At 47.8% G+C, this 27,719-nt stretch overlaps 2 protein-coding genes across 4 annotated transcripts in view; both read right to left on the bottom strand.

Annotated features, from left to right (window-relative positions):
• Window positions 1–20,225, bottom strand: part of EIF4E2 (eukaryotic translation initiation factor 4E family member 2) — a 32,566-nt gene extending 12,341 nt beyond the window's left edge. Inside the window, exons 1-7 of one of the 3 annotated variants that reach the window (XM_081096260.1) lie at window positions 19,920–20,225; window positions 13,806–13,920; window positions 12,157–12,291; window positions 5,408–5,512; window positions 3,441–3,593; window positions 3,208–3,344; window positions 1,224–1,490 (exon numbers count right to left, since the gene is read on the bottom strand). In XM_081096260.1, coding sequence (XP_080952386.1) covers window positions 1,418–1,490; window positions 3,208–3,344; window positions 3,441–3,593; window positions 5,408–5,512; window positions 12,157–12,291; window positions 13,806–13,920; window positions 19,920–19,939 — 738 coding nt within the window. In that variant the 5' untranslated portion in view covers window positions 19,940–20,225 and the 3' untranslated portion in view covers window positions 1,224–1,417. Of the gene's footprint in view, window positions 1–1,223; window positions 1,491–3,207; window positions 3,345–3,440; window positions 3,594–5,407; window positions 5,513–12,156; window positions 12,292–13,805; window positions 13,921–19,919 lie in introns of those variants that run through there. The other 2 variants (XM_081096262.1, XM_081096261.1) reach the window with 2 other exon arrangements.
• A 1,635-nt stretch (window positions 20,226–21,860) lies between these two features.
• On the bottom strand, window positions 21,861–27,499 carry CHRNG (cholinergic receptor nicotinic gamma subunit; the record flags this gene model as incomplete). The annotated part of the gene is made up of 12 exons (XM_081096012.1): window positions 21,861–22,034; window positions 22,343–22,476; window positions 22,689–22,905; window positions 23,630–23,744; window positions 23,940–24,054; window positions 24,245–24,445; window positions 24,736–24,833; window positions 25,884–26,039; window positions 26,589–26,698; window positions 26,877–26,921; window positions 27,111–27,250; window positions 27,445–27,499. 12 exons carry the CDS (start codon window positions 27,497–27,499, stop codon window positions 21,861–21,863), a joined length of 1,560 nt encoding a protein of 519 aa, XP_080952138.1.
• Between the last annotated feature and the right edge of the window lie 220 nt (window positions 27,500–27,719).

The following is a 27,719-nucleotide window of genomic DNA, read 5'->3' as shown; positions in this document are numbered from 1 at the left end:
CCCCTGGACCAATTATATTAGGTGAAATTAAGGTCAATACATGTAACATAATAGCAGAAGGCAAGAGGGAAAAGGCCATAAGAGGTAACTCTTTGACAAATGCTGGAAACAGAGAATAGGCATTTCCACATACCATTTTCTAGAGACTTCAACCAATTTTGTATGTGCAATAAACAAAGAAGCAATGACACAAACACCTCCAGAAAGTTGAGCCCAGGGTGCTGTCCCAATGTGTGTTTTGTGGGATCACAGGCCACGTGGAGACTGGTGGTCAGTCAGGATGGTACAAGCATAGGGTGTCGCTGCCAGAATGGAACAGCCACTTTGGAAACTTCCACATTACGCCCATAGCCCCCTTCACAGATACTATCAGGCAACCTGACCCAGTGTCTGCAAAAATGTTTATTTTTGGTTTTGGTGTAGCTCCCAAGGAAGCCTGAAGTAACATGAGGCCTGCTGCAATTGTACATGCAGGTTAGGGCCTGCAGGCCAAGCTGCAGGTTACACAAGCCAAGCCACAAAGCATGTGAGGGGCTGGCACGTGCTGCAGTCAGATACCTAAGGAGCAAACTCACCGAGGATGAAGATGCTTCCCCTCCTCAGATTCTAAGGCACAATTACCCTGGGAGAATGGGAAGGGCTAGAACATTGAGACCTTGCAAGCAGAGTTAGCCCAAAGAGGAGGATGACCTGGCCCTGAAGGGAAAGCGGAAGGGAGAGACTGGCAAAGAGCTTGTGGCTTGGGCAGCCCTGGCAGTGAGAAAACCCCATTAACACCAAGCAAGGAAGCTATATATGTACAGCCACACACAGATGGAAGCAGGAATTTACCTCCAAGCAAGAGATTTCTTTGAAGTAAAGGCAAATGACGTCAGCAAAGCAAAGGCCGAGGATCCCGCCCCCCCCCTTTCCAACCTTAAGGATTTTCAAGCCGAATTCTACATCAGAAATCACTGTTCTTGTTAATCAGCGTGACTAGATGGAGACTGAAATTCAAGTACCAGAAAATGGGTCTCATGTTGAGAGCTAGATGTCTCCACATTATGTCAGACCTCAGCAGAAGTAGAATACCACATGACACTGTACAATGGGCTTATGGAAATGAGGCTGCATTCCCCCAATGGCCCTCCATGGAGAAGTCTGTGCCGTTCCTTAATATGGTGACAGTCAGTTTGAAAAGCCACTTCTTTGATGCACCATAAAGAGCAAGAGCATGAGACAAGCTAGTTTAGCACCATTTATTAAGTGATCTCAGCTGTTGTAGTAGCTGCTGTGTGTCAGCCTGTTCTTAAAACATAAAATGCTCTTCCAATTCCTCTTGTCCAGGACAGAAGAATCTTCCAGGTAGCACGCCAACAGAACAAGAGACTCCGATGATGCCAGCTTCAATGATGGTGCCATCCAGAGAGGGAGAAGGTCATGGCACATTCAACCGCGGCTTCCAGAGGTTTTGAAAAAGGAGCCTTTGGGGACCCAGCCTGCCTGGCATTCTAGTGGAAGTGCAAAAGGTTGGCACATTGGGAGAGGAAAGAGAGGGAGACGCAGGGAAAGTAGCATCTGGGTGTCAAGGAGGGTTTTCTGGTCCCTGTAGCTGCAGGCTGGAGTACTAGGCAGACCTCTGGATAAAGCAGTGAGCAGCAGTCTAAGGCAAAAAGCCCACAGGCTCTCCTAGACTCTGTAAGGACTTGAATACAGCTCTACAAGTCAGGAAAAACCGCCTCAGGGCATTAGCAAGGTAGAACAGTGGAGAGGGGAAAGTTGAAAAATACCTCTTTCCCTTTCCTATCCAGGTGAAAACCTTGCTTTTGGAGGGAATGGGGGGTGTTTTAGAAATCTTGAATGTAAGAGTCCTAGAAAAAGTAGGTGTGGACCTCTCCAGCCTCCACTGAGTCTAGCTGGAGGGCAGAAACTGCTTCTACCCCAGAACAAAGAATAGGGAAAATGTGCTTAGAGAAAAACAATGCTACACAGGACTGCTAAGTCAAGCAACCAGGGCAATGGCCAGCTAATAACTCCTGGCTGCTTCAATGAGTCATAAGCAGCCATTCCATTATGAACAAACTCCTATGGCAGTATTCCCAGTTAAAAACAGGCCCTTAGCTAGTTTTAGCTAACTCCACCCACAACATTATCTGTGACTGCATGGGAAAAAGACTCCCAAAGTGGTCTGTCTGCTGAACACCATCACTGGGCTCATTATGGTCTTTAATAAGAATAACATTATGATGATATCATTTCTAATGATGATGATGATGACAGCAACAATAATACTTGGCCCTGTAAGAGCCGTCTCCATCTGAGGACCTTCCATTACCAAGATTCAATCAGCCTCCCAACAACCCCGTTAGGTAAAGTTATCATTATCCCCCATTTTACAGACGGGGGAACTGAAGCAGAGTGGCAGAGACTTGCCAAAGGCACACAATGATGCTGGAGTCAAAGGAGAGAACTAACCCTAAAAGTCCCGACTCCTAGTTGGCTAGCTCTCCGTCCAGTTTTGAGAAAATCTAACAGCCACTCCCCACAACTTCATCACAGTAACCTGAACTTATTCCTGACACTCAATCACTGAAGGAGCAACCGTAACCAGTGATTCTGTGAGGATGTCTGGCTCCATTCCCCTAAGTCCTAGGAAGAGGGCAAAGCAAAGCTTATTTCCTATTGGCATTCATGCTTCTCTTAGATTCTACTCTCACAAACACTCCATCTGCTTCCTCTAGGATTTCAGCTCTACACACAAGGAAATGGGAGTCACATTCCTGACAAGAAGTTAATTTCCCAGGACAAAGAAACAGACTGAAGCTAACAGGTTAAAAAGACATGCAAAAGTAGGGGTTGGAGTGGACAGGGAGGAACTTCTTGTTCAGTGAAATAATCTTTAAAAACAGCAAGAAAAAGGAGAGCACTTTGTCTTTCATTTTAAGACAGTGGTTAGCCAATGAAAGACAAGACAGCCCATGGAAATAAAGCAAGCCCAGGCACTGCAACTGGGATTCTGCAGAGGGGCTCTCTCTGATACAGTGAGGTAAGCAGGGAGCCTCACCAGCAAAGAGCTGCTACAAGTGGCCAGAAGCATTAGAGGGGAAGACTGCTCTGTACTTTCTCCACAAGTCAGTCTCCTGTACGACCGTATTCCTCCGGACCCAACTAAGAACCTACTTCTGCTAAGGTTAGGGATATGCACCCCCAAGCCCCCCCAACACGTACTTGATGCTGTCGGTGTGGGTTTTGTATTCCATAATGGTGTTGGGAGGTAGATTAAGCACTCGCCGAAGCGTATCCCGGATTCGGGCTGTGGTTGCTTGGTCGCTGGCAGTCTTATTCCATATTGAAATAATGTCCTCCTACAGGAGGAACAGAGGGACTCATCAAAGCAAACCAGAGGCAGTGAGGAGAGCAAAGGCAACATATGAAACCAGACCTGCCCGCAGGAAGCTTACCTGAAACCGGACAGAGACTACAGCCCCACAGATCTCCTCCCCAACCATGAACTGTTCCCCCAACATGGCCAGGATGAGATTCTCCCAGCAACGCGATGCCAAGCCCTTCCGCAGCCGAATAATCCACTTGCCACCATTTTTATTTGCATCATCCTATAAAAAGACAGAAAGCATTAAAATTAAAATATGGTTTCACAGTTCCTTTTTCTTTTGCATGAACACTAAAAGGTTTTGTCACTTTCCAATTATTCAACTTTATAGGAAAAATGGTAGGAAGAGACAGAAAACAAAGAAAAACAAGGTGGGGATCCTTATACAAGCCATTACAAAAAGTGTCTGAATAAGATTTAAAAAGAATTCTGCCCTAGAATTTAAAAAAAAAAAAAAAGAAGAATTCTGCCCTGGCCAGGTGCTCAGCTGGTTGGAACATCGCCCCGTACACCAAAAGATTGCAGGTTCAATTCCCAGTCAGGACACATACCTAGGTTAGATTTGATCCCTGGTTGGGGCATGCACAGGAGGCAACCAATCAATGTTACTTTTTCACATCGATGTTTCTCTCTCTCCCGCCCTTCCTCTCTAAAATCAATAAACATATTCTCAGGTGAGGATTAAAAAAAAAAGAAAAATCCTTTTTTGAAACTACTTTAGTAATCAAAATAAAATGTCAGATCTCAAACACAGATCATGCCTCACTTTGTTAAGAGTTTACCAGGTGTCCTCATGTCCCAAATACACAAATAGGAACCTACAGTCTCTCCCAGACCCAGTCTAGTTGAGGAGACAGACAAGAACATTAATTACAGCAGGATAGTCTGTTGAGAGCTGCTGTATCAGAGGTATGCACAGTAAATTAAAGAATGAGACCTCCAAAAAGATTTTAAAAAAAAGAATGAGACCTCCAGAAAATACTCAAGAAGAGGGAAAATTTAAGCTGGGTCTTGAGGGACACAGGAGTCAGCCAGGTAGAGCAGGTGAAGAGGCTGAAGGCACTGGGAAGAGCATGAATCTGCGCAGACTTGAGTGTGAGATGGGGAGAGTCAAAGGAAGGTCCAGCAGCATCAAAGGGAAGATGTGGTGATGATGGGAGATGAGGCCTGAAAAGTAAGCTAGCTGCAAGATCATGTGAGCAACGGAGAGCTGCATAACATTTGTAATTTTGTGGGTGGGTGGGTGGGAGGGAAGGTGTGATCATATCTGTCTTCTAGAAAAATGCCATGGTATCAGAATAAAAGATGGATTTCAGCAAAGCAAAGAGATCAGCTCTGGGTCTCCAATTAGTGCCTGTAAGCTTATTTTTTTACCCACTTTAATCATAAGTATATTATGGTAATATACTACACACACAGCCAATTCTAAGGGAATAAGGAAAAAAAACAGCCCAGCCATTGTGGCCCAGTTGTTGAGCGTCGATCTATGAACCAGGAGGTCATGGTTTGATTCCCAGTTGGGGCACATGCCTGGGTTGCAGGCTTGATTCCCAGTGTGGGGTATGCAGGAGGCAGCCGATCAATGATTCTCTCATCGTAAATATTTCTATCTCTCTCCCTCTTCCTTCCTCCCTGAAATCAATAAAAATATATACTTAAAAAATTTTAAGATCAACCGAAGGACTTGTAAACACGTATATAAGCCAAACCAATGGACATGGACAACAGGGGGATGGGAGCATGAGTGTGCGGGGGAGGGGGGGTGGGTTGGGGGCTAATGGGGGGGGGGGATGAGGACACATTTGTAATACCTTAACTAATAAAAAAATTTTTTTTTTTAATGAAATCTATCCTTTAATGTTGTTACATACCATTTTAGTGATGAAACAATCTTTCAAAACCACCCAGCACCAACCCACCCAGACAAGCAATGGCACTAGTGTCTTTTCCTGGAAGTCCCCAGCTCTTAAGGATGTACCAAACAGTAATGCAGTTTTGAAAGAAGGCTTTAAAGTACTTTTTAACCTTAGTCCTCACCTCCCACATGGGTTTAATTCCTTCTTTGAAGAGATGGAAGTCACTGTGGCCTGTCAGGTCCCCAGGACGTACCATGTGGCTGTAAAACCTCCAGAATTGCTCCACCTGTGAAGAGAGGGCCCCAGAGTACAGAAGGTGTGACTTTTCTTTTTCTTTGACTGAATGCAAGACTTATCTAAGAGAAAAGCATAAACAGGGAAGACACACTGTTACAGGCTATACTTTGGAAGGATACATTTTCATTTGGAGGACTGTGTGGGAGGAAAGGCATGTTAGATGAAAGCATATGGTATAGCTGGATAAAAGAAAAATGTAATATTGTTGATACAAGAAAAACTCTAAGGCCTCAGCCAGGAACCTTGGCTGGTGAAGTCACATCAGTCAATATGCATCCTCTGCAGAGGCCACAGATAACCACGACATGCTGTCAGGAGGACCTTGTTTTACATAATGGAAACCCTTTAGTTCTAAGGTATATTAAGTGCCACATAACCTCAGTCTGAATGCATTTTTTAGAACCAAATATCCTCTTTTTAAAAAAAAGATTTTTTTTTTATTAATTTCAGAGAGGAAGGGAGAAAGAGAAAGAGAAACGTCGATGATGAGAGAATTATGGATCAGCTGCCTCCTGCACGCCCCACACTGGGGATAGAGCCCGCAACCCGGGCATGTGCCGTGACCAGGAATCGAACCATGACCTCCTGGTTCATAGGTTGATGCTCGACCACTGGGCCACGCCAGCCGGCCCTAAACACCCTCTTGATCAGAGACTGTTTACTCAAATACAGCATTAGCTACAGTGAAATACATTTTAGTTCTATTTAGTTACTGAGCACAGTGATAAAATCAACCACATGCACTATGCTGTATCATGGTGCCTTTCTTAGCCAGGACAGTCCAAAACCAAGCAGGACTTAGCCTCTAATACTTAGGGTTTAAGTCCCTCTTCTTTATATATATATATATATATATATATATATATTTCAATTACAGTTTACATTCGATATTATTTTGTATTAGTTTAAGGTATACAGCATAGTGATTAGATAATCACATAATTTACCAAGTATTCTCCCAATATTTCCTGTACCCACCTGGCACCTTACACAGTTATTACAATATTATTAACTATATTCCCTATGCCGTACTTTACATTGCCATGACTATTTTGTAACTACCAATTAGTACCTCTTAATCCCTTCAACTTTTTCACCCAATCCCCCAACCCCTTGCTCCTCTGACAACCTTCAGTCTGTTCTCTTTAAGTCCCTCTTCTTACTAGAACATCTATGTTTCTCTTTGCCTCTCCTTCAAAGTCCTGTTAGAAAAGCAGGCACCCTTCTCCAGCAATTGCAGACTTATTTATACTCATCATGCTAGTCCTTCCTGTTCCTCTCAGTGGTGCCTTACGACATTACTTCCCTACCTCTGTCTCACAGAGGACACCTACAAAGTACTGGCCAGTGAAGAGGCACACTTTAGGAGGAAAGAGAAGATGTAAAATAGTCTGGAGAGAAACACTTGGTATTTGCCAACACACTGCCCAGGAGGCTCTAAACAGACACACAGCAAGACATCAGAATTGTGTAGCTGAAAATGGATACTGAGTACACAGAGATTCAGGTCATATTTCTAGATCTGGTTAGAAACTAAGAGACCTTACACTGTGTGCAACAGCTGTCCCTTCAGTCCTCTAAGAACAGGAACATAGACAGTGTCTCATGTTACAAAGAAGTCAGGAATGAGTGCCATTTGTAGGACTTTCGTGCAGTCTCTCATTTCAGCAACTGCTATGCTTAACTGTATAAGGGATAGTAAATGGTCAAATGTATACAATGAGCAATTATCTTTTCAACCTGAACACAGTGGGAAGAAATAAAGTATACCAAGTAGAAACTGTGGCTCACTGTAAATTAGGAATTAGAGAGGGGCTGTGGGGTAGAAAGGTACACAAACCACCCCCAATTCCTCAATCAAGCATTGCTTCATTAATGGTTTGGCCTTCTCCAATCTTATAGCCAGACTATACAATTGTACAGTCACAATCTTTTTTTCTTTTTTGTAAAAAATCTTTATTGTTCAGATTATTACAGATGTTCCTCTTTTTTCCCCCCATAGCTCCCCTCTACCTGGTTCCCACCCCACCCCATGCCCTTATCCCCCGCCACTGTCCTCATCCATAGGTGTAAGATTTTTGTCCAATCTCTTCCCGGACTCTTCACACCCCCTTTCCCCCGAGAATTGTCAGTCCACTCCCTTTCCATGCCCCTGCTTCTATTATATTCACCAATTTATTTTGTTCATCAGATTTTTTAATTGACTTTTTAGATTCACTTGTTGATAGATATGTATTTGTAGTCACTTTGTTGTTCATAATTTTTATCTTTACCTTTTTCTTCTTCTTCCTCTTCTTAAAGAATACCCTTCAGCATTTCATATAATCCTGGTTTGGTGGTGATGAACTCCTTTAGCTTTTTCTTGTCTGTGAAGCTCTTTATCTGACCTTCAATTCTAAATGATAGCTTTGCTGAGTAGAGTAATCTTGGTTGTAGGTTCTTGCTATTCATCACTTTGAATATTTCTTGCCACTCCCTTCTGGCCTGCATAGTTTCTGTTGAGAAATCAGCTGACAGTCGTATGGGTACTCCCTTGTAGGTAACTAACTGTTTTTCTCTTGCTGCTTTTAAGATTCTCTTTGTCTTTTGCCCTTGGCACTTTAATTATGATGTGTCTTGGTGTGGTCCTCTTTGGATTCCTCTTGTTTGGGGTTCTCTGTGCTTCCTGGACTTGTAAGTCTATTTATTTCACCAGGTAGGGGAAGTTTTCTGTCATTATTTCTTCAAATAGGTTTTCAACATCTTGCTCTCTCTCTTCTTCTGGCAACCCCATAATTCAGATGTTGGTACATTTGAAGTTGTCCCAGAGGCTCCTTACACTATCTTGATATTTTTGGATTCTTTTTTCTTTTTGCTTTTCCGGATGGGTGTTTTTTGCTTCCTCATATTTCAAATCTTTGATTTGATTCTTGGGATCCTCTAGTCTACTGTTGAATTTCTGTATATTATTCTTTATTTCAGACAGTGTATGCTTAATTTCTGACTGTTCCTTTTCCATTTTCTTGGCATTCTCATTAAGATCCTTGAAGGTCTCACTAAGTTCCTCAAAGGTTTCTAGAAGTTTCTTGAGTAACCTTATAACTGTGGTTTTGAACTCTATATCCAGTAGTTTGCTTTCCTCCATTTCTTTCATTTGTGACATGTTTCTTTGTCTCCGCATTTTGGCTACTTCCCTGTGTTGATAGAGTAGCTTTGTGTGGTAGGTGTCCTATAGGGCCCAGAGGCTCAGCCTCCCCAATCACCTGAGGTGGACACTCTTGGTGCACCCCTTTGTGAGCTGGGTGCATAGTCTTGTTGTAGTTAAGCCTTGATTGCTGTAGGTATCACTGGGAGGAATTGACCTCCAGGCCAATTGGCTGTGAGGAACCGCTGTGTCTATAGTGGAAGAACTGCTGTGCTGGAGACACCCTTATGGGGCAGGACTTGCTTCAGTGGGGCTTTGGTGCTCACTGAGTCTGCCTCTTGAGTGTGTCACTTATGGATGTGAGGAGTTGAAATCTGGTATCTGACCACTGGGCACACTGGCTCCTGGATCTCCAAGGAGGTGCAAAGAGGCCACCCAGCAGTAGCTACAGCGAGATCTGCAGATTTCTCCTCTTTGTTTGGGGTTTGAAAGTTTTGGAGCTCTCTGACCCAGCTGCAGTTTGTTAGGTTAGGCTGTGAAAGGACAGGACATTCATATGCAAAAGCCTCTGCGCAGAGCTTGGGTGGGTTGTAAATTGGGTGGAGCGGGGTCTCAGGGAATCACCAGGGCGGAGCAAACAGCGATGGCTGCCAGTCACACATCTTCGTGTCTCTGGGTCTCTGTGTCCCGTGCCCCCACGAAGTAACAATGATCCCTGCGAGCACCTCTGCGAGAAAGCCACCCTCGCTTTCTGACCCGATGCCAGACAGTCCAGTTTCTCCCCTTAGGAGGTCTGGGTCCCCAGAGTCTCGCCGGAAACTGGAGTTCAGAGCAGTCGGGAGCTTGTATCTCCCTTCTAATTGAAAAAAACAGTGCACCCAGTTGCCAGCCTGTTTCGCACGCCTCCGTACCTCTGCTCTTGGCGCCTCCGCACCTCCTACCCAGTCTCAATGCGCTTTTTTCTTTCCTTCTAGTTGTAGAACTTCCACTCAGCCAGCTTTCCCGTGGTTCTGGATGATAACCGTTTTGTCTTTTAGTTGTAGTTTTGGTGTGGTTGTGGGAGGCAGTACGTACAGGTGTATATCTTATGCCACCATCTTGGTTCTCTACAATCTACAGTCACAATTTTATATCTAAACCATGAGAAATGAAGTAGACAGCTCAAGAAATAGTATTAAACTTTAAAAGACGTTTTTCCTTCTCTTTAGGCAATTCTGATTTCTGAAACTCTTCATTGAAACAAAAAAATAAAAGAAGTGTTCAGACTCAGAATATGAGGTGCAGAAAAGACCTCAGAACTACCTTACTTTACTCATTTTATAGTTGAGAAAATGGCTTCAGAACTTGCCCCAGCCCACAGAGTCAAGCACCAGATAAATGAGCCTTGCCACTCCCAAGTCCAATGCTCTTCCCATTTTAAAACACTGCCTTCTTAGTCACCTGATTTCAAGAACTTTTACTAGTTAAATACTAGGATTAAAGACAAATGGGAAATACTGCTTTGGATTTAATAAAAGATTTCACAATGCAATTATTTCTCTGTGAGGATTTAATATCGTGAGGCTTTTCTTAATGCCTTGAATTACATGACAGCTGACTTCAAACACTGTCACACATCCAGTGAGTACTAAAGAAGCATGAACCCCAGATGATGCTCATGACCAACTCTATTCAACTTAACATATATGCGAAAAGAGGAAACAAAACCCTCCTTTCACAAGCTGGATAACTCCACATATGCTTTCTTTAAGAGGGAAACAAAAGTGCTACATATATTTGTAAATACTACAAAATAACTGAACAGAATCCTGAATGAAAACTTACTCCCCAGTTCAGTGTCTTCTCTGATCCTCTAAATGCTCAACCAGATGTTCATAAATAAAGGCTGCTATTTTACCTGTAAGGTCATTCCATTCCCATATAGCAGGTAATAAAAACTTATGTGATAGATTCAGAAATGATAGGACTACAATTAGGACCCCTGAACAACATGGGTTTGAACTGCCCGGGTCATTTGAAAAAACAGTGTAAATGGACACTCCTTGTGCTTCCCAACAGCACTTCTGTCTCCCTGTATTAGAATTCCTAGCTATGTCTTATTTCCCTAATGGCAAAGGAATTAATTCATTTTAGAACCCTACTAATCCCTTAAATTCATTCAACAAACATTTCTTGAACCAAATATGTGCACAAGCTATTTTTAATATTTCAAAAGAGCCTAAATTTACCAGTGTTAAGGGAGCATATATCAATTCAGTATAGTAATGGGATGACCTAATTACCAGTTATATGTGTAGTATATCTGATCAATAATAAATGGATCAATAAATGTAGCTTGTCTAGTACGACGGAAACATTTAAAAAACTGGAGCCTCATATCATGCATTCTGGTATATTGGAAAGGTGAAAGAATATGGGCTTTGGAATGGGGCTTTTATAACCTGCCAAACCTGAGTTTCAACACTGGTTCCTCCACTTAGTCAAGTAAATTACAACTGACTTGACTTTAGATCAGATACTTAACCCAAGTTTCACTTTTCTCATTTGTAAAATATGGATAACATCACTGACCTCAAAAGGCTATCATAAGGATCAAAGGAAGTTACATAAAGTTGCTATTACTGTGTCTTTCCTCCTTATTACTTTACTGTAACATTTACTGCCTATTAAAGTTTCCTTTTCCAGTGTCTGCATTTTAAACAGGGCAGATACCCCAATAATTTCAAGAAAATAACAAACCCTGCATTTGACTCTGCCCAGAGATAGAATGTATAGCATATAGGAAGTACATAATCTGTGTTGAACAAGACAGCTTCTTAGGGAACACAAACCTAGCTACCTATGAGGGTGATAAGACAGTGCCTGGGCTCCCTGTTCTGACAACATCCACAAAAACATTAGAGACTTCCTTTTCTTTCTGAAGACAGGAAAAATATGCTATTTTATACATAATCACAAACAGACCCAAAACCCTAATGAAAGGTTCTTAAATACAAAGGAAACTTTTGAACTTTACTCTTGACTTAACCATCAAGCTTCTTGAGAATAGATACCATGTACTATAAAATTTTCGCCCTGGCTGGCATGGCTCAGTTGGTTGGAGCATTCTCCCATGCACCAAAGGGTCTTGGGTTTGATTCCTGGTGAGGGTGTGTATGGGAGGCAGCCAATTGATGTTTCTCTCCCCCTCTCCCTTCCTCTCTAAAATAAATTTTTAAAAAATTATATCTCCACCCACCCCTGGACACTTTGCACACAGCAAGGACTCACTAAATATCTACTTAAATAAACCTGTATTTTTGTATTATCCCTTTCTGATCAATTCCACAATTACACACTAATTACCTATGGATATCTAATGAGAAACCTAAGAATGAACAAATCTGACCTCAGAGACTCAGGTCAGCTGACTAAGGAAACCAGAATCCTAGAGATTACCAGGAGGATAAATAAACATGATGATACAAATACAGGCATGAATTTACTACTGAGGCTCACTAAGTACTCACAGAAGCAAAGGTGCCAATCTGTTTGATATTCTGTTCATAGCTCTGTGAGCTGGTGGGTCGGCCGGGGGTTCTCCTGGAGTACCAGAAAGTGTAGTTGTACTGCAAAGGATGCTCTGCTGGTCCCGGGACAACAGCCTGTATATTAAAGGTGTGTTAGTCCTGGCCATTTATCACATGCTCTGAGACTGAGAAAACATTTTATAGCATCACCCCTTACTACCTCCCCAATTTAAAAAGGATGCATGCTCGCCCTAGCTGGTTTGGCTCAGTGGCTAGAGTTTTGGTCACGGGTTTGATTCCCGGTCAGGGTACATGCCTAGGTTGTGGGCTTGGTCCCCAGTGGGGGGCGTGCAGAACTTGCCCCAGCCCATAGAGTCAAGCACCAGATAAATGAGCCTTGCCAGGAGGCAGCCAATCGATGATTCTCTCTCATTGATGTTTCTATCTCTCTCCCTCTCTATTCCTGTGTGAACTCAATAAAAATATTTTTTTAAAAATTAAAAAAAAGATACATGCTCAATTACCTGCAATGTGCTCAAGATTCTGCTTGCACAGTAAATTTCTATAGTAGTTAATGGATTCTAAATTCCTGTAACATTTTACCTATGTTCTTATAGCTTTTGTAACTTTCTACTTCATAAGTATTTATGTTTGTATATTATCTCTACATATTCCCAGGTCCAGCACCACTTCCTCTAGGACACTATCACTTATTGGCTAGTCATCTAGGACAAGTTGTTTAACCTGTTTGTGCCTCAGCTACTCAGCTGAAAAATGGGTAATCATCATCTCATATGGGTGTTGAAAGGATAAAATAATTTAATAGATGTAAAGTGCTTAGCACAGTGCTTGACACATAAGCAGTACTCAACAGCCCGGCCAGCGTGGCTCAGTGGTTGAGCGTCGACCTATGAACCAAGATCAGGGTTCGAGTTCCAGTCAGGGCACATGCCTGGGTTGCAGGCTTGATTCCCACTGTGTCAGCTGACTAAGGAAACCAGAAACCAGAATCCAGGAGGCAGCCGATCAATGATTCTCTCACTGATGTTTCCATCTCTCTTCCTCTCCCTTCCCTCTGCCTGAAATCAATAAAAACATATTTTAAAAAGTACTCAATAAATATCAGCTACTATTATTATCACCACTATTAAATGTTAGCTCCTTGATCCATAGTTTCATTGACCTTTGTGTCCTCTTAGCCCTGAAATGCTTGTATTTGGAGGGTACTCAATATTGCAGAATAAAGCAATTAATGAATGCTTTATTTAGTTGATCCACGTATTTCTATTCTCTAAATTTTCTCTTTTCCAAGTCATTTTAGTTTAGACTATTACTGACTAAAGAGTCTAAAATTTCAAGGGATGTACAGGATTTTAAATACTCAGCAGCGGATTATGAAGCAAATGATGCCTTGTTAACGGCAGGGTTATTCTCCCCTACCTCAGGCTAGCAGAATGCTGGAAAGCAAGGCGGCATCTCAAGGTCCTGTGGTAAGGGAACAGTTCTGAGTGCCAAAATGAACTCCAATGATTCAATAATTTTTTCTTAAGAACAAAATCAGGTATTACAAAATAGTGTACAATTGTTAACCTGGTATCTTCCAGATAAACAGATTCCATGAGATAACCAAGTTTCTAGTCCCAACTCACCTTCCTCTTGCTGCTGCTCTGACTTTTGTCCCGTTCCATTTTTTCCTTCTCACCATCTTTCTGTGTGCTGTTTTCTTCATTCTGATCATGGTCACCACTGTCATCATCTTTCAATCTAAGTAGAAAGGCAAAACAATGTTATCCCATGACTGAACTGATTCTTGCTTACCCAACAAAGCCACCAGGTCAAATGAACTACCATGGAAAAAGCCCAAAGTCACTCAAAATACTAGCAATGAGATGAGAGAAGGGCAAGGAAATGTAGAATGTCAATTAGGAAGATTAAACAAAAATGAAGTGCCCATTAGCTAATGTGTGAATTCCAGAAAGCATCATCTTCCAGTTTCATAACAGGCTGCACAAAGAAGCAAGAGGTAAACAGTTTAAGGAACTGTTTTCTTGACCAAAAATAAAGAGTTAATAATCAGAAGAGTTTCTGGATTAAGTAACTGCTTTGGCATTTCAAATGACGTTTTAAAATTTACCTATCCTGTCTAAGCCCGTTTTGCTTCGTGTTTGGAGCATCGGACCTTGGACTGAAGGGCCAAGGGTTCAATACCTTGTGTTGAAGGCTCGATTCCTTGGCCTCCTGGGAGATGTGTGCGGGAGGCAACCAATCGATGTGTCTCTCCCCCTCTCTCTTAAAAAAATCAATGGAAAAAATATCCTCAGGTGAGGATTAACAAAACAAAAACAAACAAAAAACTTACCTACCTATTCTTCTTGTTCTGACCATCTCTCCTATCCTTCCCAACTGCTACTGCTATAGTCCAGGCCCTCTTCTTATCATCTCAATTATTACAATAAATTCCTAAATGGTTTCCCAACACAAATTATATCCTCCCTCTATCCATCCTCCACATAGCCATCAGCATGATCTTTCTAAATGCAAACAGTCCATTTAATTTCCATGCTTAAAACACTCAACTGTCCCTTGCCCTTTGCTGCCCACCCTGAAGGATAAAGTACAATGAAATGTAAGACCCTTTAAAATCTGACTCCTGCCTGCTAGCACCGTCCCCCCAAAGCATCTATATTCCCACATCTGTGCTCTTTGCAAGTACTCCCCCTCAGCCTAAAGTGCCATTCCTCCCACATCTGTTTTTCCTACTAGATGGAGGGATCCCTTAGAAGAGTGTCTTATTAATCTTTGAATATCCAGCACCAAGGGAAGGAAGATGCTGAATAAATGATAAATGAAAAAAAAATATGACTGAAAGAAGAAATAAATGACTTCATGCCTATAAGTATGATTAAATATATTTTAGGAGCTACCGTTTTAAGAGCAGTGAAACTACCCTAATGCTTTCAGGCCCAGCTAATGTTCACTGGATTCAGACAAAAAAATAAACAGAAAGTGAGTTCACAAAGATAATTAGAATGCTGTTTAGTCTGGAGCTGGACCACTTACTTATCATGGATCTTCTCTGAATTCACCTTTCTGTCCCTAATGACTATCTAGTCAAATGGAATTAGGTAACTCTCACAAAAGGTACTAGAAATGCTCAAATTATAACTCAGATATTACCCTACACAGATACAAAAACCTTTTGTAAAGCACCCCTTTTATTTCTGCCCATGAATCTTCACTGCCTAGCACATAAAAAGCATTCATTAAATATTAGAATTCATGAGCTAGCCATGTGTTGGGGTCCCTGCTTTGCCCAGTTCACAGTCCTAGTTGTAGAAAATACTCAGGTGGCCATGCACTGTACCATAAATGGCCCCATCCCCATCCTGGACAAGACATGACTATGAAGGGCACCTGACCAAAGGGCAGTCTAGCCTGATCAATAACCCATGCTTCGGGGCCTTGCTCAAAATTATGAGCAGATTCCTTTCTCAGCTTTTCATACAAAAGATGAACGATCACAGAGTCAGAGCTGGGGCAGGCATATAGGTCCCACACAAGAAAAGCCACAAAAAAATAAAGACAATGAGCAAAGGCAGAGAAAGCCAGTTAGTAAAAGGGAATGGAGCAGAGGAGCTGAGAGAGTAGAGATTGGCGTTGATTGTAATGCTATCATTCCACTGGCTTCGTTTGGCCTTCCTGGACTTCTGGGAAACCATTATCTATGCTATGATACCCTTCCCCTTATGAAATTTGAGTTGGTTTGGTTTCCTTTCCGAAAGGAGCCTGTATAGCACACAAGTCCCACAACATTTACCGAGTACCTATTGTTGGTATCAGACACTAAAGAGTTTCTGTCCCCAAGGACCTGACTGAGGACACACACACATACTCAGGTCTCAGCATGGTACAAAGGACCCTCTCTACCTACATGTGCCAATATCATCTCCTGCCTGGTCCCAACAAACTCCCTTCACTGTAGTAGTGATCAACCTATTTGCAGTTGCCTGACCTCACCCGTTATGCTCATTATGTGGTCTCTTCTTGGAGAACCCTCTTCCCCTACCTACACTGTCCCTCAGGACTAAGAGTGAGGACCACTTTCTCTTAGGAATCTTTCCTAATCTCTCCTGAGGCTGAGCCTAGGCACCTCTCTTCTGGACTTCCCCTAATAACTGTTTGTACTTGTCCCAGCTATATTGTCATGGCCAGTTTTTTGTCTCCTGATTGAGAACATGGGTTTTTCTATTGCTTAGGCCCAAGACAGTTCCTAACTCTCTTCCTTAGGGCAGACTCCAGGAACTCAAACCATTTCCCTCCCTTCTCAGTTTCCAAACCTCCACACTATCCTCTGGATTCCCTATCCTCTGGGTTCCCGTGCCTTAAGTCTTGGTTGAAGAGGGACACAGTCACCCAGAATCTCTCATTTTGCTATTCCAAGCAAAACATGTAAGTTCCTTTCTTTGTAGTGGTTTTGCTGCTAATCACTACTAGAAAACAGAAAAGTAACAACAAAATAATTATGTCGAAATAAAACAACACTACTGTGATTCCTGAACCATACTTTCTGACTCCCTTCTAAGACAGTCATTGGAAACCCTATTGGACTTTCATCCTGTGTAGTTATCTCTTGAGGGTGGAGCTAACCTACACTTAAGGCAAGTTATTTGCATCCTATCTTCCAGAGGTTACTCTTCCTAGTGTGAAGCTAGATTTGGGCCAAAATATAATCCAAACAGAAAAATCAGTGCTCCCTAGACTCAGGTGGGCAATTAGTATGTCTGAAGCTGTGCAGACCGAGTTGCATCTAAATAGCTCACCAAGCTCTTGCTCAGATATGTCCTCATACTTTCTGACTAGACAGATTCCTTGTGGGTAAGGACTTGGTCTAATTAATTTTTATATGTACAGGTCTAATTAATTTTTATATGTATAGCATCAGAAAAGAAACATGATTAGTGAATGGATTTCTAAAATCAAAACAATACAAGTCAGAATACGATGAATGCCAAATAAGTAGTTCAGACAATAGTTAAGAATGGGCCAAAAGCTAACAAAGACTGAGGGACAAAATCAAGTTTGGCATCTAGATCTGAAAACCAAGTTATCACAGTTGGGACTGCAGTACAGTGAAAGCATCTTAGGGTTTTGCATATGAATTGGATCAATGGCAAAGGTAGCTAATGACTTGATAGATGTGTGTGTGTGTGGGGGGGAGCAATTATAGTCTTCAATTCCATTCCTAGAAGTGGAGCCCACACAGTAAAGGAGGCTCCAATTCTTCACTGATCTGAGCCCATCAGATTAGACTACAGTACTCAACTCCAGGCACTGGAGTTTTAGGATTCTGGCAAATTGAACCAAGTCCTTAGGAACCGCTGGTGAAGAGTGCAGAGGCCAAGTATGTAAGGTCTAAAAACTGTAATTTTTGTAAAAAAAAACACACAAAAACAACTAAAGCAAAACTAGGGGGAGGAGTGCTGTTTTAAATCGCTAATTTCAAATGAAAGAAAGCTTTGGTTTTTTCCTTTGTAGCTAGAAGACAGACGTTAAAATATTCTGGGTCAGTGTAAGGAATAGTTAAAAATTAGAACAAATTAAAAATGACCCAGGTTAATTTTTGTCAAAAGGTGCTTGAACCAAGGTTAAAGAAATCTGGGTTTGAAAGCCATCATATGGCCCTTCCTGTTGTTGTGTGCAAGTTACTTAACCTCAAAGCACCTCATTTTCTTTATCTGTAGAAGGAGGTAACAAGATGCCCTTTGCAGGGTTGTTAGGAGTAGAAATATTATATGAAAAGTATCTAGCAAGCGGCCCTGAGAAGCCATTATTAACATTCTTTAATTAACTTACTGCAGACCTCCAATGGGTAGGACGATACCAAATGATCCTTAAAGTATCTAAGGATAAACTTTTGATTTGTTCAATTCAGTGGAGGAAGGGGTACAGGATTGGCAGACAGCTCCATTGAGGCAGGTCTTAGATCTGGCAGTAGGTGTGGCAGGGTTTATGATAGAGAAGGGGTTCGTATAGGGATGGATTCAGCCAAGCAGCTGGCTGCAGAAGTGCTCTGCCAAAGACTACTAGAAGAGTCCTCTCCTGCCTGGCCACGGTGACTCAGTGGTTGAGCATCGACCCATGAACCAGACTCCTCGTCAGGGTATCTGCCCAGGTTGCAGGCTTGATCCCTGATCGTGCAGGAGGCAGTCAATCAGTGATTCTCTCTTGTCATTGATGTTTCTCTCTCTCTTCCTCTCTGAAATCAATAAAAATCCTATATAATACCCTATATAATAAAAGGCTGATATGCAAATCAACCAAACAGTGGAACAACCGGTCACTATGGTGAGCACTGACCACCAGGGGGCATACCCTCAACATAGGGGCTGCCCCCTGGTGGTCAGTGCACTACCACAGGGGGATCACAGCTCAGCCAGAAGCCAGGCTTCCCGGGACTTCTGCGGAGCCTTTCCTGCTTCTGCGGCAGTCGGACATTCCCCACCCACCCCCTCCCCGCCCCCTCCAGGGCTCCGGGACTGCAAGAGGGCCTGAGCTGAGGGACCCTTCTCCCCCCGCCCCCCCCACACACACACACACATGAATTTCGTGCATGGGGCCTCTAGTATTTTATAAAATGAGTCCTCTCCCCACAACCAAGAAATGTTCTTGAGGAGCTGTCTGGAGTGCTGGAATCCATGACCTCTGAATATACACATCAGCACTCACTGTACTGAGGGGAAAAAACAGCTCCCCATCAGCAGCGGCAGGTCACAATCTAAACTAATAGTAATTTCACTTTGCATTTATACATCACCATGTAGCAATTTACAAAACACCCTTAAGCAGAGCTGAATCTGATTTGACCCTTTAACACCCCTGTGCGGCAGCAGGGCACTGAAGTGCTTGGGTAACCCTGGCTCGGAGACTGGGAAACTTTCCTGCTGTCAAAGTAACTGGTAACTGGTGGGTCTGGGACTGGAAATCTAGGTCTTCCGGAGAGCATCGGATTCACTAGACTACTTAAAGGAGAGCTAAGAACAAAATCTCCCTAAAGGTACAATCGCTGCCGGGAAATATGGAAAATTACTTTGCATTTCCTTTCTGCATCTCCAGTTTGTGGCTGGAACTAGGAATCCGATGGGGTACAAACAGAAGTCCGGAAGGGGCCGGGGCAAATACACCCGCTGGGCAAGAAACCGAGAGTGTGGGGAGGGAAAGGAGGGGGAGGAGAAAGGAAGCAGGAAGGAGTCCCAGGAAGGCGACGAGAACTCCGTTTAACTGAGCAGCCACGGTGCCGAGCGCAGCAGCCACGTTACCTCAGCGCATCCGCACAACTCGAGGCACGGGCTGTGACCTTCCCACTGTGCAGAGGAGAAGCCGACTCGGGAGAGGCGACCTGCCCAGGCCAGAGGAGGAAAGCTGGATTCGGAAATTCAGAGCAGCCGGCTGAGGAAGCACCCCTACTCCTCCACGCCGCTGGCAACCCGCACCCGCCGGGGCGCGGCGTCCGAAAACCTCCTTCCGGGCGGCACAACCACCCCCCTCCCGTCCCCAGCGCCTCGCCCCCGGTCCGGACTGCCTTGGGGTCCCCGGAACCCTTGCACCCCGCCTTCCCACCGGCCGCCTGGGCGGGCTCCACCCGCAGCCCGCTCCCGGGAGGGAGCCCGGCGCCGTGGAGCGGGCGCCGCCGCCAGGCGCGGCGGGGACGGGTGCGGGGAACGGTTGGGGGAAGGGGCCCCGGGAGGCGGCCGCACGCCACTCACGCGTCGAACTTGTTGTTCATCCTCTCGCTGTCGCCACTGCCTCACGGAGTGACTTCCGCTCCGCCCGGTCCCTCCGCCTAGGGCCCGGCCACTTCCGGTTGCGCGGGGAGCCGCGGAACGTAGGCTCGCGGGCCCGGTGGGGGGCGGATATCCCGGGACGCCAGCCCAGGGCGGCTGCGCGGACGTGCTCGGGCTCGGGGACGGCACCGGCTGCGGAGGTCTGACGGGTCCCTGGCGGCCGCCCGCCCCGTGGCTCGGAGGAATCGCTCCCCGCCCAAGGCGGCGCGCGCTGACCCCTCCCGAGGCTCCGGGAGGGAGATCGCGCCGCAGCGCGACGGCGCGAGCTCTGCACTCGGTTGGGCACAGATCCCGACCCCACCCCCAAGAGCGGGCTGAGCGATCCCGCACTCAACCTCCCCTTTTCCCTCTTTGTTACCGGCGATGCTATAGGACCCGCCTCTTCAGGTTGCCGTGTGGATTGAACACGATAATCAATTCAGGCGCTAGGCAAAGTGACCCTGAATAAGTGGCAGTTATTGTTAACCATTGCTTACTGGGGCCAGGAGCTACAGAGCTCACCTCCGCCCCTGAAGCCCTGGAGCTGTCAGTGAAGTTGGGAGACTCATCCCAGGTGACGAGTCTAGCAAGGCTTACAGGGACCGGAGCCGGTTCCACCATCATCAAATTGCCTCCTGGATTTAGTCTCTGCTCCAAACATAGCGGGTGCACACACGCACACACTGGAGTAAAGGAAATGGTGATTGAGCCCCAAAGCCAGCAACCCTGTAGTTGGTAGAGGGGGTTATTTCCGGGATCCTCTTCCCACCCCCAACAATGTTGCGTTGTCAGGGCTTTATGTGGCACTTACACATTTTTTAATCACCTTCACCCGCACCTTTGATCCTGTAATGATCCTAAACTCATACCTGAGCCCACAGTTAGAGATGAGGCAACAGAGGCTCAGGAAGCACAAATGACATGCTTAAGTGTACCCTCTTATCACCGAACTCGCGCCCCGTCTGTACTCTCAAAGCGTGGCCTTGCCTCTCCCAGGAAGATGTCAGCTAGTCCTCTTGTTTCCTAAGTGGGGTCAAGGGAGGCTGGTCAGGGTCTCCTCCCTGAAGGCAGAGCCCAGCAATTCCCTGTTACCTCCCAGCCTCCCTACCTAGCTCTTCCTTAACCATTTTTGCGGGACCAGTGCAAATTCCCTGCCCTTTGAGAAGAGAAGCGGGGAGGGGTCTGTTTTCCAGGCTGTGGGATCTTTCTCAGTGTCTAAGATTGGGTCAGAGTTGGGAATGCTGGACTCCAAACCATAAAGCAACCAGTGTTCTGGGAAGCCACTCTTACTCGGCTCCAATTTGCCCATCTGAAACATTAGGGATATAGTGACTTGCTTTTTCATGAAGCTGTGAGGAGCTCTTAACAATGGGAAAAGATAATAAAACTCATGAAATATGTTGTGATCAATGGCAAAAAAATGCATATGAATAGAAAAATCACTGGTGCAGATGAGTAGTGGGTGCAGTAAGGCAGCGGAAGGAGATGGCAGCTGGGGTGAGCTGCCATCTTCTTTTGAGAGATCATTGGCTTCCATTCTTCACATTTCTCTTGACTTCCCTCTTTCAACAGCTTGTAGGGAACTCATCAAAAGAAAGGGAGGCTTGGAGAGATAGGACCTTACTTAGTTGGGGGCATCATGCAAAATGGAGTCGTTAGGACTTCAAAAATTCTGAGAGTTGATAATGCTTTGCCACTGGCCCCCCCACAGCACACCCTGCCCACAGCCCATCCTCAACCACTCCAAGACTCCAGCTCTGTCTCTTTATTTCTCCAGCTTTTCTCAGGGCTGTTTGGCTTCCACGGCCCTGAAGGATGCTTCCATGACCTCAGCAGAAGGACACAGGTGGTAATTCTCTGAATGGTTACCAGCAATTGGTTGACTCAGTCAGGCGAGGGCAGGTAGGGGTGAGGGTCTCCAGGGAATGGCAGGGCGGGCACCCGGTTGTAGTGCGCCACGAGGAAGATGCCGGCAGTGCCACAGACAAAGAGGGAGAGCATGGCCAGGAAGCAGACACGGTCCAGCACACGGCCCACTAAGAACCACTCCTTGTTCCCCTGAGGGTGGAGGCAGAGTGTGGGATGACCAGCGGGGGCACAAAGCCTGCCCTGGATCCTGAACCGTCCTTGGCCTTCCAGCAGGCCTCCATTCTCCATTTCCTTGGGCCCTTCTAACCTACTTCCAAGTTTCCACCTGGCTTCTTCCATGGTCCCCTCGCCCTGATGTCCTCCCTCCTTCCCAATCCCAACTCTACGTTTTCCATCCCATTGCCCTACCATGGTCACCCCATTCATCCTGCCCCCATGTCAGGTCCCAGCCCCTCACCAGGTACTCACAGCAACCTCCCACTCCCAGACTGGCTTACACTGTCAAAGTGATTCCGCTGGTGTTGTGCACGGGCAATGAAATTGCAGGCTTCCACACAGGCCTGGATGGCTGGGGCCGCCTGCTTCAGGCTGCCACACAACACCTGGCTCTGCCCTGGCTCCGGGCCTTTCTCTGATGAGATGAGAGGGTCAGGTTTGTGAGTAGAATGGAGGAAAAACAGGCAGAGAAGGTGGCCTCTCCTTAGGGACCCCAGCCCCTCCCTGCCCCATCGGTACACTTGCCCAGCACGCATCTGCAGTGCCTGGTGCTTTGGCCAGCAGACAGCCTCCCATGGCTGGAGTCCATGGGGAGGACTGTGCCCAGAGTCACATCCTCTGCCTCACCTAGTTTCTCCAGCGCCGCCCTCACCAGCCCATTGCGCCGCCGCTGCCGGAAGAGGAGCTCACTGCGAGGCAGGCAGAGGGCCGCCTCCTCCCCACCTGAGGTTGACCACCCTGAGGAGGAGCCATTCTGGAGCCTGGACTGGGCATCCTGCACCGCGGCTGTGGCCAGCGGGCGCATGTGCATCCGCAGCAGCTGAGGCAAGAGCCTCAGGAACACCTGCGGGGGGGCGGGGGGGGGGGAGGGATGTTCTGGGTGTTAGCGTGGCAGCCACGCTGGGCTTTGCAGCAGAAAATGCAGGTTGGCACAAAGGGCTCATGCTGCTGGAGGCCAGGAGGCAGCACATGAGGGGCAGAGTGGCTTGGCCCTGATACAGCTCGGCTCTTCTGTCCTGGGCATTTTGAGGCCGGGTCCCCGCACTCTTGTGCACATCAGAATCACCAGGGCACTTGTCCCAAACAGGTTCCTGGGCCCCACCCCTACTATTCTGGCCCAGGATGTGGCAGGGGCCCTGGGAATCTACATTTGTGACAAGGGCCCCAGCTGATGGCTGCGGGTGGGCTGCAGGTCACACAAGCTCTGGAGCCAGACTGCCTGGTCAGAATCCTGTCTCCTCCACTGTCTACCTGTGTGACCTTAGGTAAGCACTTAACCTCTCTGTGCCTCATTTCCTCATCTGGAAAATGGAGATGACACTAATACCCACTGCACAGAGGTTTCGCCAGAGGTAAGTCAGCGTGTGTGATATGTCTGCCCCTAGGTGAGCACTCGATAGTCAATATTGTTATTAACTCATTTGGGCACGTGCTTCCAAATACACACAGACCGGATTTGCTGCTGAATATGGCACATGAGGAACATGCACAGGGACAGGGGTGCCAAGGAAGGTGCATGTCAGTGGATGGAGCAGGAAGGTGCTGGAAGGGGCAGGGAGGGACCTTGCCTTTCGGACCCCTCGGGCCATGGAGTGTGTGTGGGGGGACCGCAAGGACACGTTGAGCACGACCACAGCATTCACAACAATGAGGATGGTCACCACCAGGAGGAAGGTCAGGTACCTGCCGGGATGGGGTGGGGTGGGCAGGAGGCGGGGCTGGCCCTTCAGCACTACATACCCAGATGCCAACCCCACCCATAGCGGCTGCCCCCCCAGATCCCTTGGGTGAGGGGCTGGCATTGGGAGGGTGGCAGGAGGGCCGTTCCCAAGAAGGGAGGGGGAGGAGGTGGGCGGCAGGTGGGAGGACCAGCCTTACTTGCTGATGAGTGGCACTGCCTGGGAGGTCTCCGGCACCTTCTTAGCCACGAGGAAGAGGAAGACAGTCTGGGCCAGGAGCACGTTGATGGCAACGGTACACTTCTGGCCACCCGCTGGGGGTGACCAAGAGGCTCTCAGAGCAGGTCTCTGTCTCCCTGCTGTGGGGCACTCCCCCCGCCCCACAAGGAGCGCACTGCCCTAGTCCTGGGTCGTGGTGCCACTCTTTGCCCTGCCAGCTGTCCCGTCTGGCCCGGGCCAATGCCACCCCCTCCCCCCCCCCCCGCCCCCAAAGGCTCCAGGTACCCTTGGCAGGAAGGAAGTAGATGAGAATGGCGACGGAGGAGATGAGTACACAGGGTGCGATGATGTTGATGACATAGAAGAGGGGCTTGCGCTGGATGAGCAGGTAGAAGACCACCTTCTGGTGGCCTGCCTCCTCTGCCGGGGCCGCGGCATCCAGGAACATCTTGGCCGGCCGATGCCGGATGGCCCACTCTCCGTTCTCTGTGGGTGGCAGGCCGGGTGGGCACAGCCATGGGCTGGGCAGACCCCTGCAGCACTCTCGTGCCCGTAGAATTGCCATCAAGGGGCAGAAACAGTGAGGGAAATCGGACACTTAATCCCCCTCCCTCCAAAATGGGAGTCATTATCATGAGGAAAATCAGAACGTTGTAGGCCTTTAAAAACCCATTTTATGGTTCGCTTAGTTTCATCTTGAGCTGCATGGGAGGGACTTGATCCTGGCCCAGCCTTATCCCCACAGCCAGGTCCAGCAAGGGCCCTGGTGGAGTCACCTGTGAAGGCCTCGGGGTCGATGAAAATCCACTCGATGGTCTGACCATCTTCCTGGCTCAGCTGCAAATTGATCTCATTGGTGCTGTAGGTCTGGGACCTGGGGGGCGGGGAGGGAGGCAAGGTGAAGCTGGGTGTGTACAGACTCAGCTGTGAGGTATACGGTATAGTCATCTGTGGGCAGTTTTGCCTCAAAAAGTGCAGCCAGCCCTGGCTGGTGTGGCTCAGTTGGTTGGAGCGTCATCTCATATACGGAAAAGTTGTGTGTTCGATTCCTGATTGGAGTACATACCTGGGTTGCGGGGTTCGATCCCTGATTTGGGCACATACAGAAGGCAACTGATCAATGTCCTCTCTCACATCAGTGCTTCCCTCCCTCCCGCCTTCCCTCTCTCGCTCCCTCCCTTCCTCTCTAAAGGTCAATAAGCATATCCTCGGGTGAGGATAAAAAAGAAAAAGTGCAGTCAATAATCTCTGAGTTCTCCACAAAACCCTGGCAACAGGATGAGGGGCCCTGGGGCTCTTTGGGGCCCTGGAGAAACCTGAGTTGAAGGGACAGGAGGCTGCGGCTTAGTGTGGTCACCTGGTGTCCAAGGGCCCTGGGTTACTGTGTTCTGCTCCTCCACTGCCTCCTGGGCAGAAGTTGCCAAAGGGCAGAACAGAGAAAACCCCGTCCATACCTGTCTGGTCTGTTTACTGAGGAGGGTCTCCCTGCAGGGTCTTCCTGTGGAAAGACTGCTCCTCTAAACTACAGGAGACCGTCCCCCAGACCCCCTCCCACATGTACAGATGAGAAAATTGAGGCAGCCCCACCTCTCCCCTGGGCTGTCGGGCGTAATGGTCTTGCAGGTGGTGGCACATGTGTGTGCATCATGTATGTTGTAGCATGTGTATGCCTTCTGACCCACCCATGCCAGATATTCATTTCTCCCCTTGGGGCACAAGAGGGGAAACTGAGGCAGTGAAGGAGGATGAACGAGGGGCCTGGGGCTTAGGAGGGAAGGACATAGGTGTCTGGATCTTAATGTGCACAGAGCCCCAGAGAGATGGAGCCAGACCCCAGGCCAGAAGCCTCATGTCCCCGACCTGGCCAGGGCCCCTCTTAGGGCAGCTCCCTAAGGCCCCCCCTCGCCCCAATAAATGGCCTCACTGGAAGATGAGGGAGCAGTTCTGCCAGTCGAAGGGAAAGTAGGTGACAGAGACAGGGCAGGAGGAGCGGAAGATGGCAGGCGGCAGCCAGTAGACGCAGCCGTCAGGCGACACGAGCACGTTGCAGTAGAGGGCCACCTCGAACACGCCGTCCACGCTGTGGGCAGGTCAGGCCACGAGGCTGCTGAGACCCGCACCCGGCGCCACCCCTCCGCCTGGGGACACCAACCCCTCCTGTGGGCCACGCCCTGCCTGGTCCGCACCTGGCCACAGGAACCACCACCTTCCCGAGCACCTCCCTGCCACCCCCACCCACCCAGGCCCCCCAGGCCCCCCATCCCATCACTGCCACTTCTCCCGCTCTCTTCCGAAGTGGTCATGATAGCCACTAGCATCTGTTCATCTCCTGCAAAGAGCCAGGATTGAGTACAGCGCTTTTCCCGTCTGGTTGGCGCTCGACAGCTTCCATAGGAGCCGTCCTTGTCCCCACGTTAGAGGGGAGGGAGTGGCCCAGCAGTGATGGAGCCAGTTCTGCAAGCAGCTCTGGCTGGGCTGGGCTCCCGCACCCGCTCTGCCTAGTGGTCTGTGCCTCTGCAGGCCCCTAGTCTGCATCCTCTGCCACCTCTTTCTTCCCAGACCCCCCTTGTCCTGCTAGGCCGGTTCTGTGTCCTTTGTCCCCCAACCCTAGCCCACGTGCCCTCCTCACTTGTTCTCCAGCACGACATCTGGCCGCCACACCATGGTGGACGGCACCCTCAGCACCCACAGGCCTTCGTAGTCCTGCGGGTCCCAGCGAAGGCGATAGTCGCACCACTGCTGCAGGGAGAGGGGGGTTTGCCAGGCCCTGCTATCTGTTGTGCCACACCCCAGGAACAGGAGCCCAGCCCAGCGGGCACAGAAGAGGCAGGGAAGGGAGGAGGGCAGCTCTGAGGGCCTTGGGGCCCCATAGTGGGGGGCCCTGTGAGAGGAAAGAGGGTGAGAGGTGATCTCTTACCATCTCTATCCAGACATTGGTGGTGAGGGCCTCCTCTCGCTCATTCTGGGGGTACAGACCGAGATATAAGCCCCCAAAATTGTCCTCCCCAGATACTTGTCCCTACAGGCCATTGCTGGGTCCCCCAAGGACCCCAGCCTCTTGGGCAGTCTCCATGGGAGTGTTCTAGCACCTTCCTCTCCCTAGCAGGTCCCTGGTCCCTCCTCCCTGTCACCCTACAAGCCCGTGACTCACCAGGGAGATGAGGTTGGTGAGGGTGAGCTTCAGGCTCACGTTGACCACGTCCGCATCCCGCTCAGCAGGCCGCAGGTGGGGGTTGTAGCTGTGCATCAGGTCGGCCAGCAGACGCTCCTCCTGGTTCCGGCCCTGGGCTCCTGAAACAGACAGCGGTAAGCCTGGGCGCAGGAACTTCGGGGCAGAAAGAGGGAAAGGCCATGAGAGGATGTGACATGGAAAGGCAGAGAGCTGGGTTGGGGGCAGGCGCCAATAGCCCTCCAGTCCCTCTGTCTCCTGAGGCCTTGGTCCCCTGCTCCGGTCTTCCCCAGGCCCCATGCCCCTGTGTCCACACCCAGGCAGATAGCCAGCAGCGGCAGGAGGAACAGCTGCCCCTGACCCCCGTGCATGGTGTCACAGCTCTCCGAGGGGACAGGAGTGGGACGGCAGCTCCCAGGTCTGAGGCCGAGAGATGCAGACTCTGGTCTCATGTAACAGCCCACACTCCCACCCCAGTCACCCGGCCAGGCTGGCCCAGCCCCACAGCTGTCTGACCACAGCACTGTCAGCTGTTCTAGGATGGACAAAATGCCAGGCTCGGGTTACCTGGGTTGGGGAGGGGACAGAGGG

This window comes from Myotis nattereri (assembly GCF_964212035.1).
Source record: "Myotis nattereri genome assembly, chromosome: 7".
NCBI lineage: Eukaryota > Metazoa > Chordata > Mammalia > Chiroptera > Vespertilionidae > Myotis > Myotis nattereri.
This window is presented reverse-complemented; position numbering and strand designations above follow the sequence as displayed.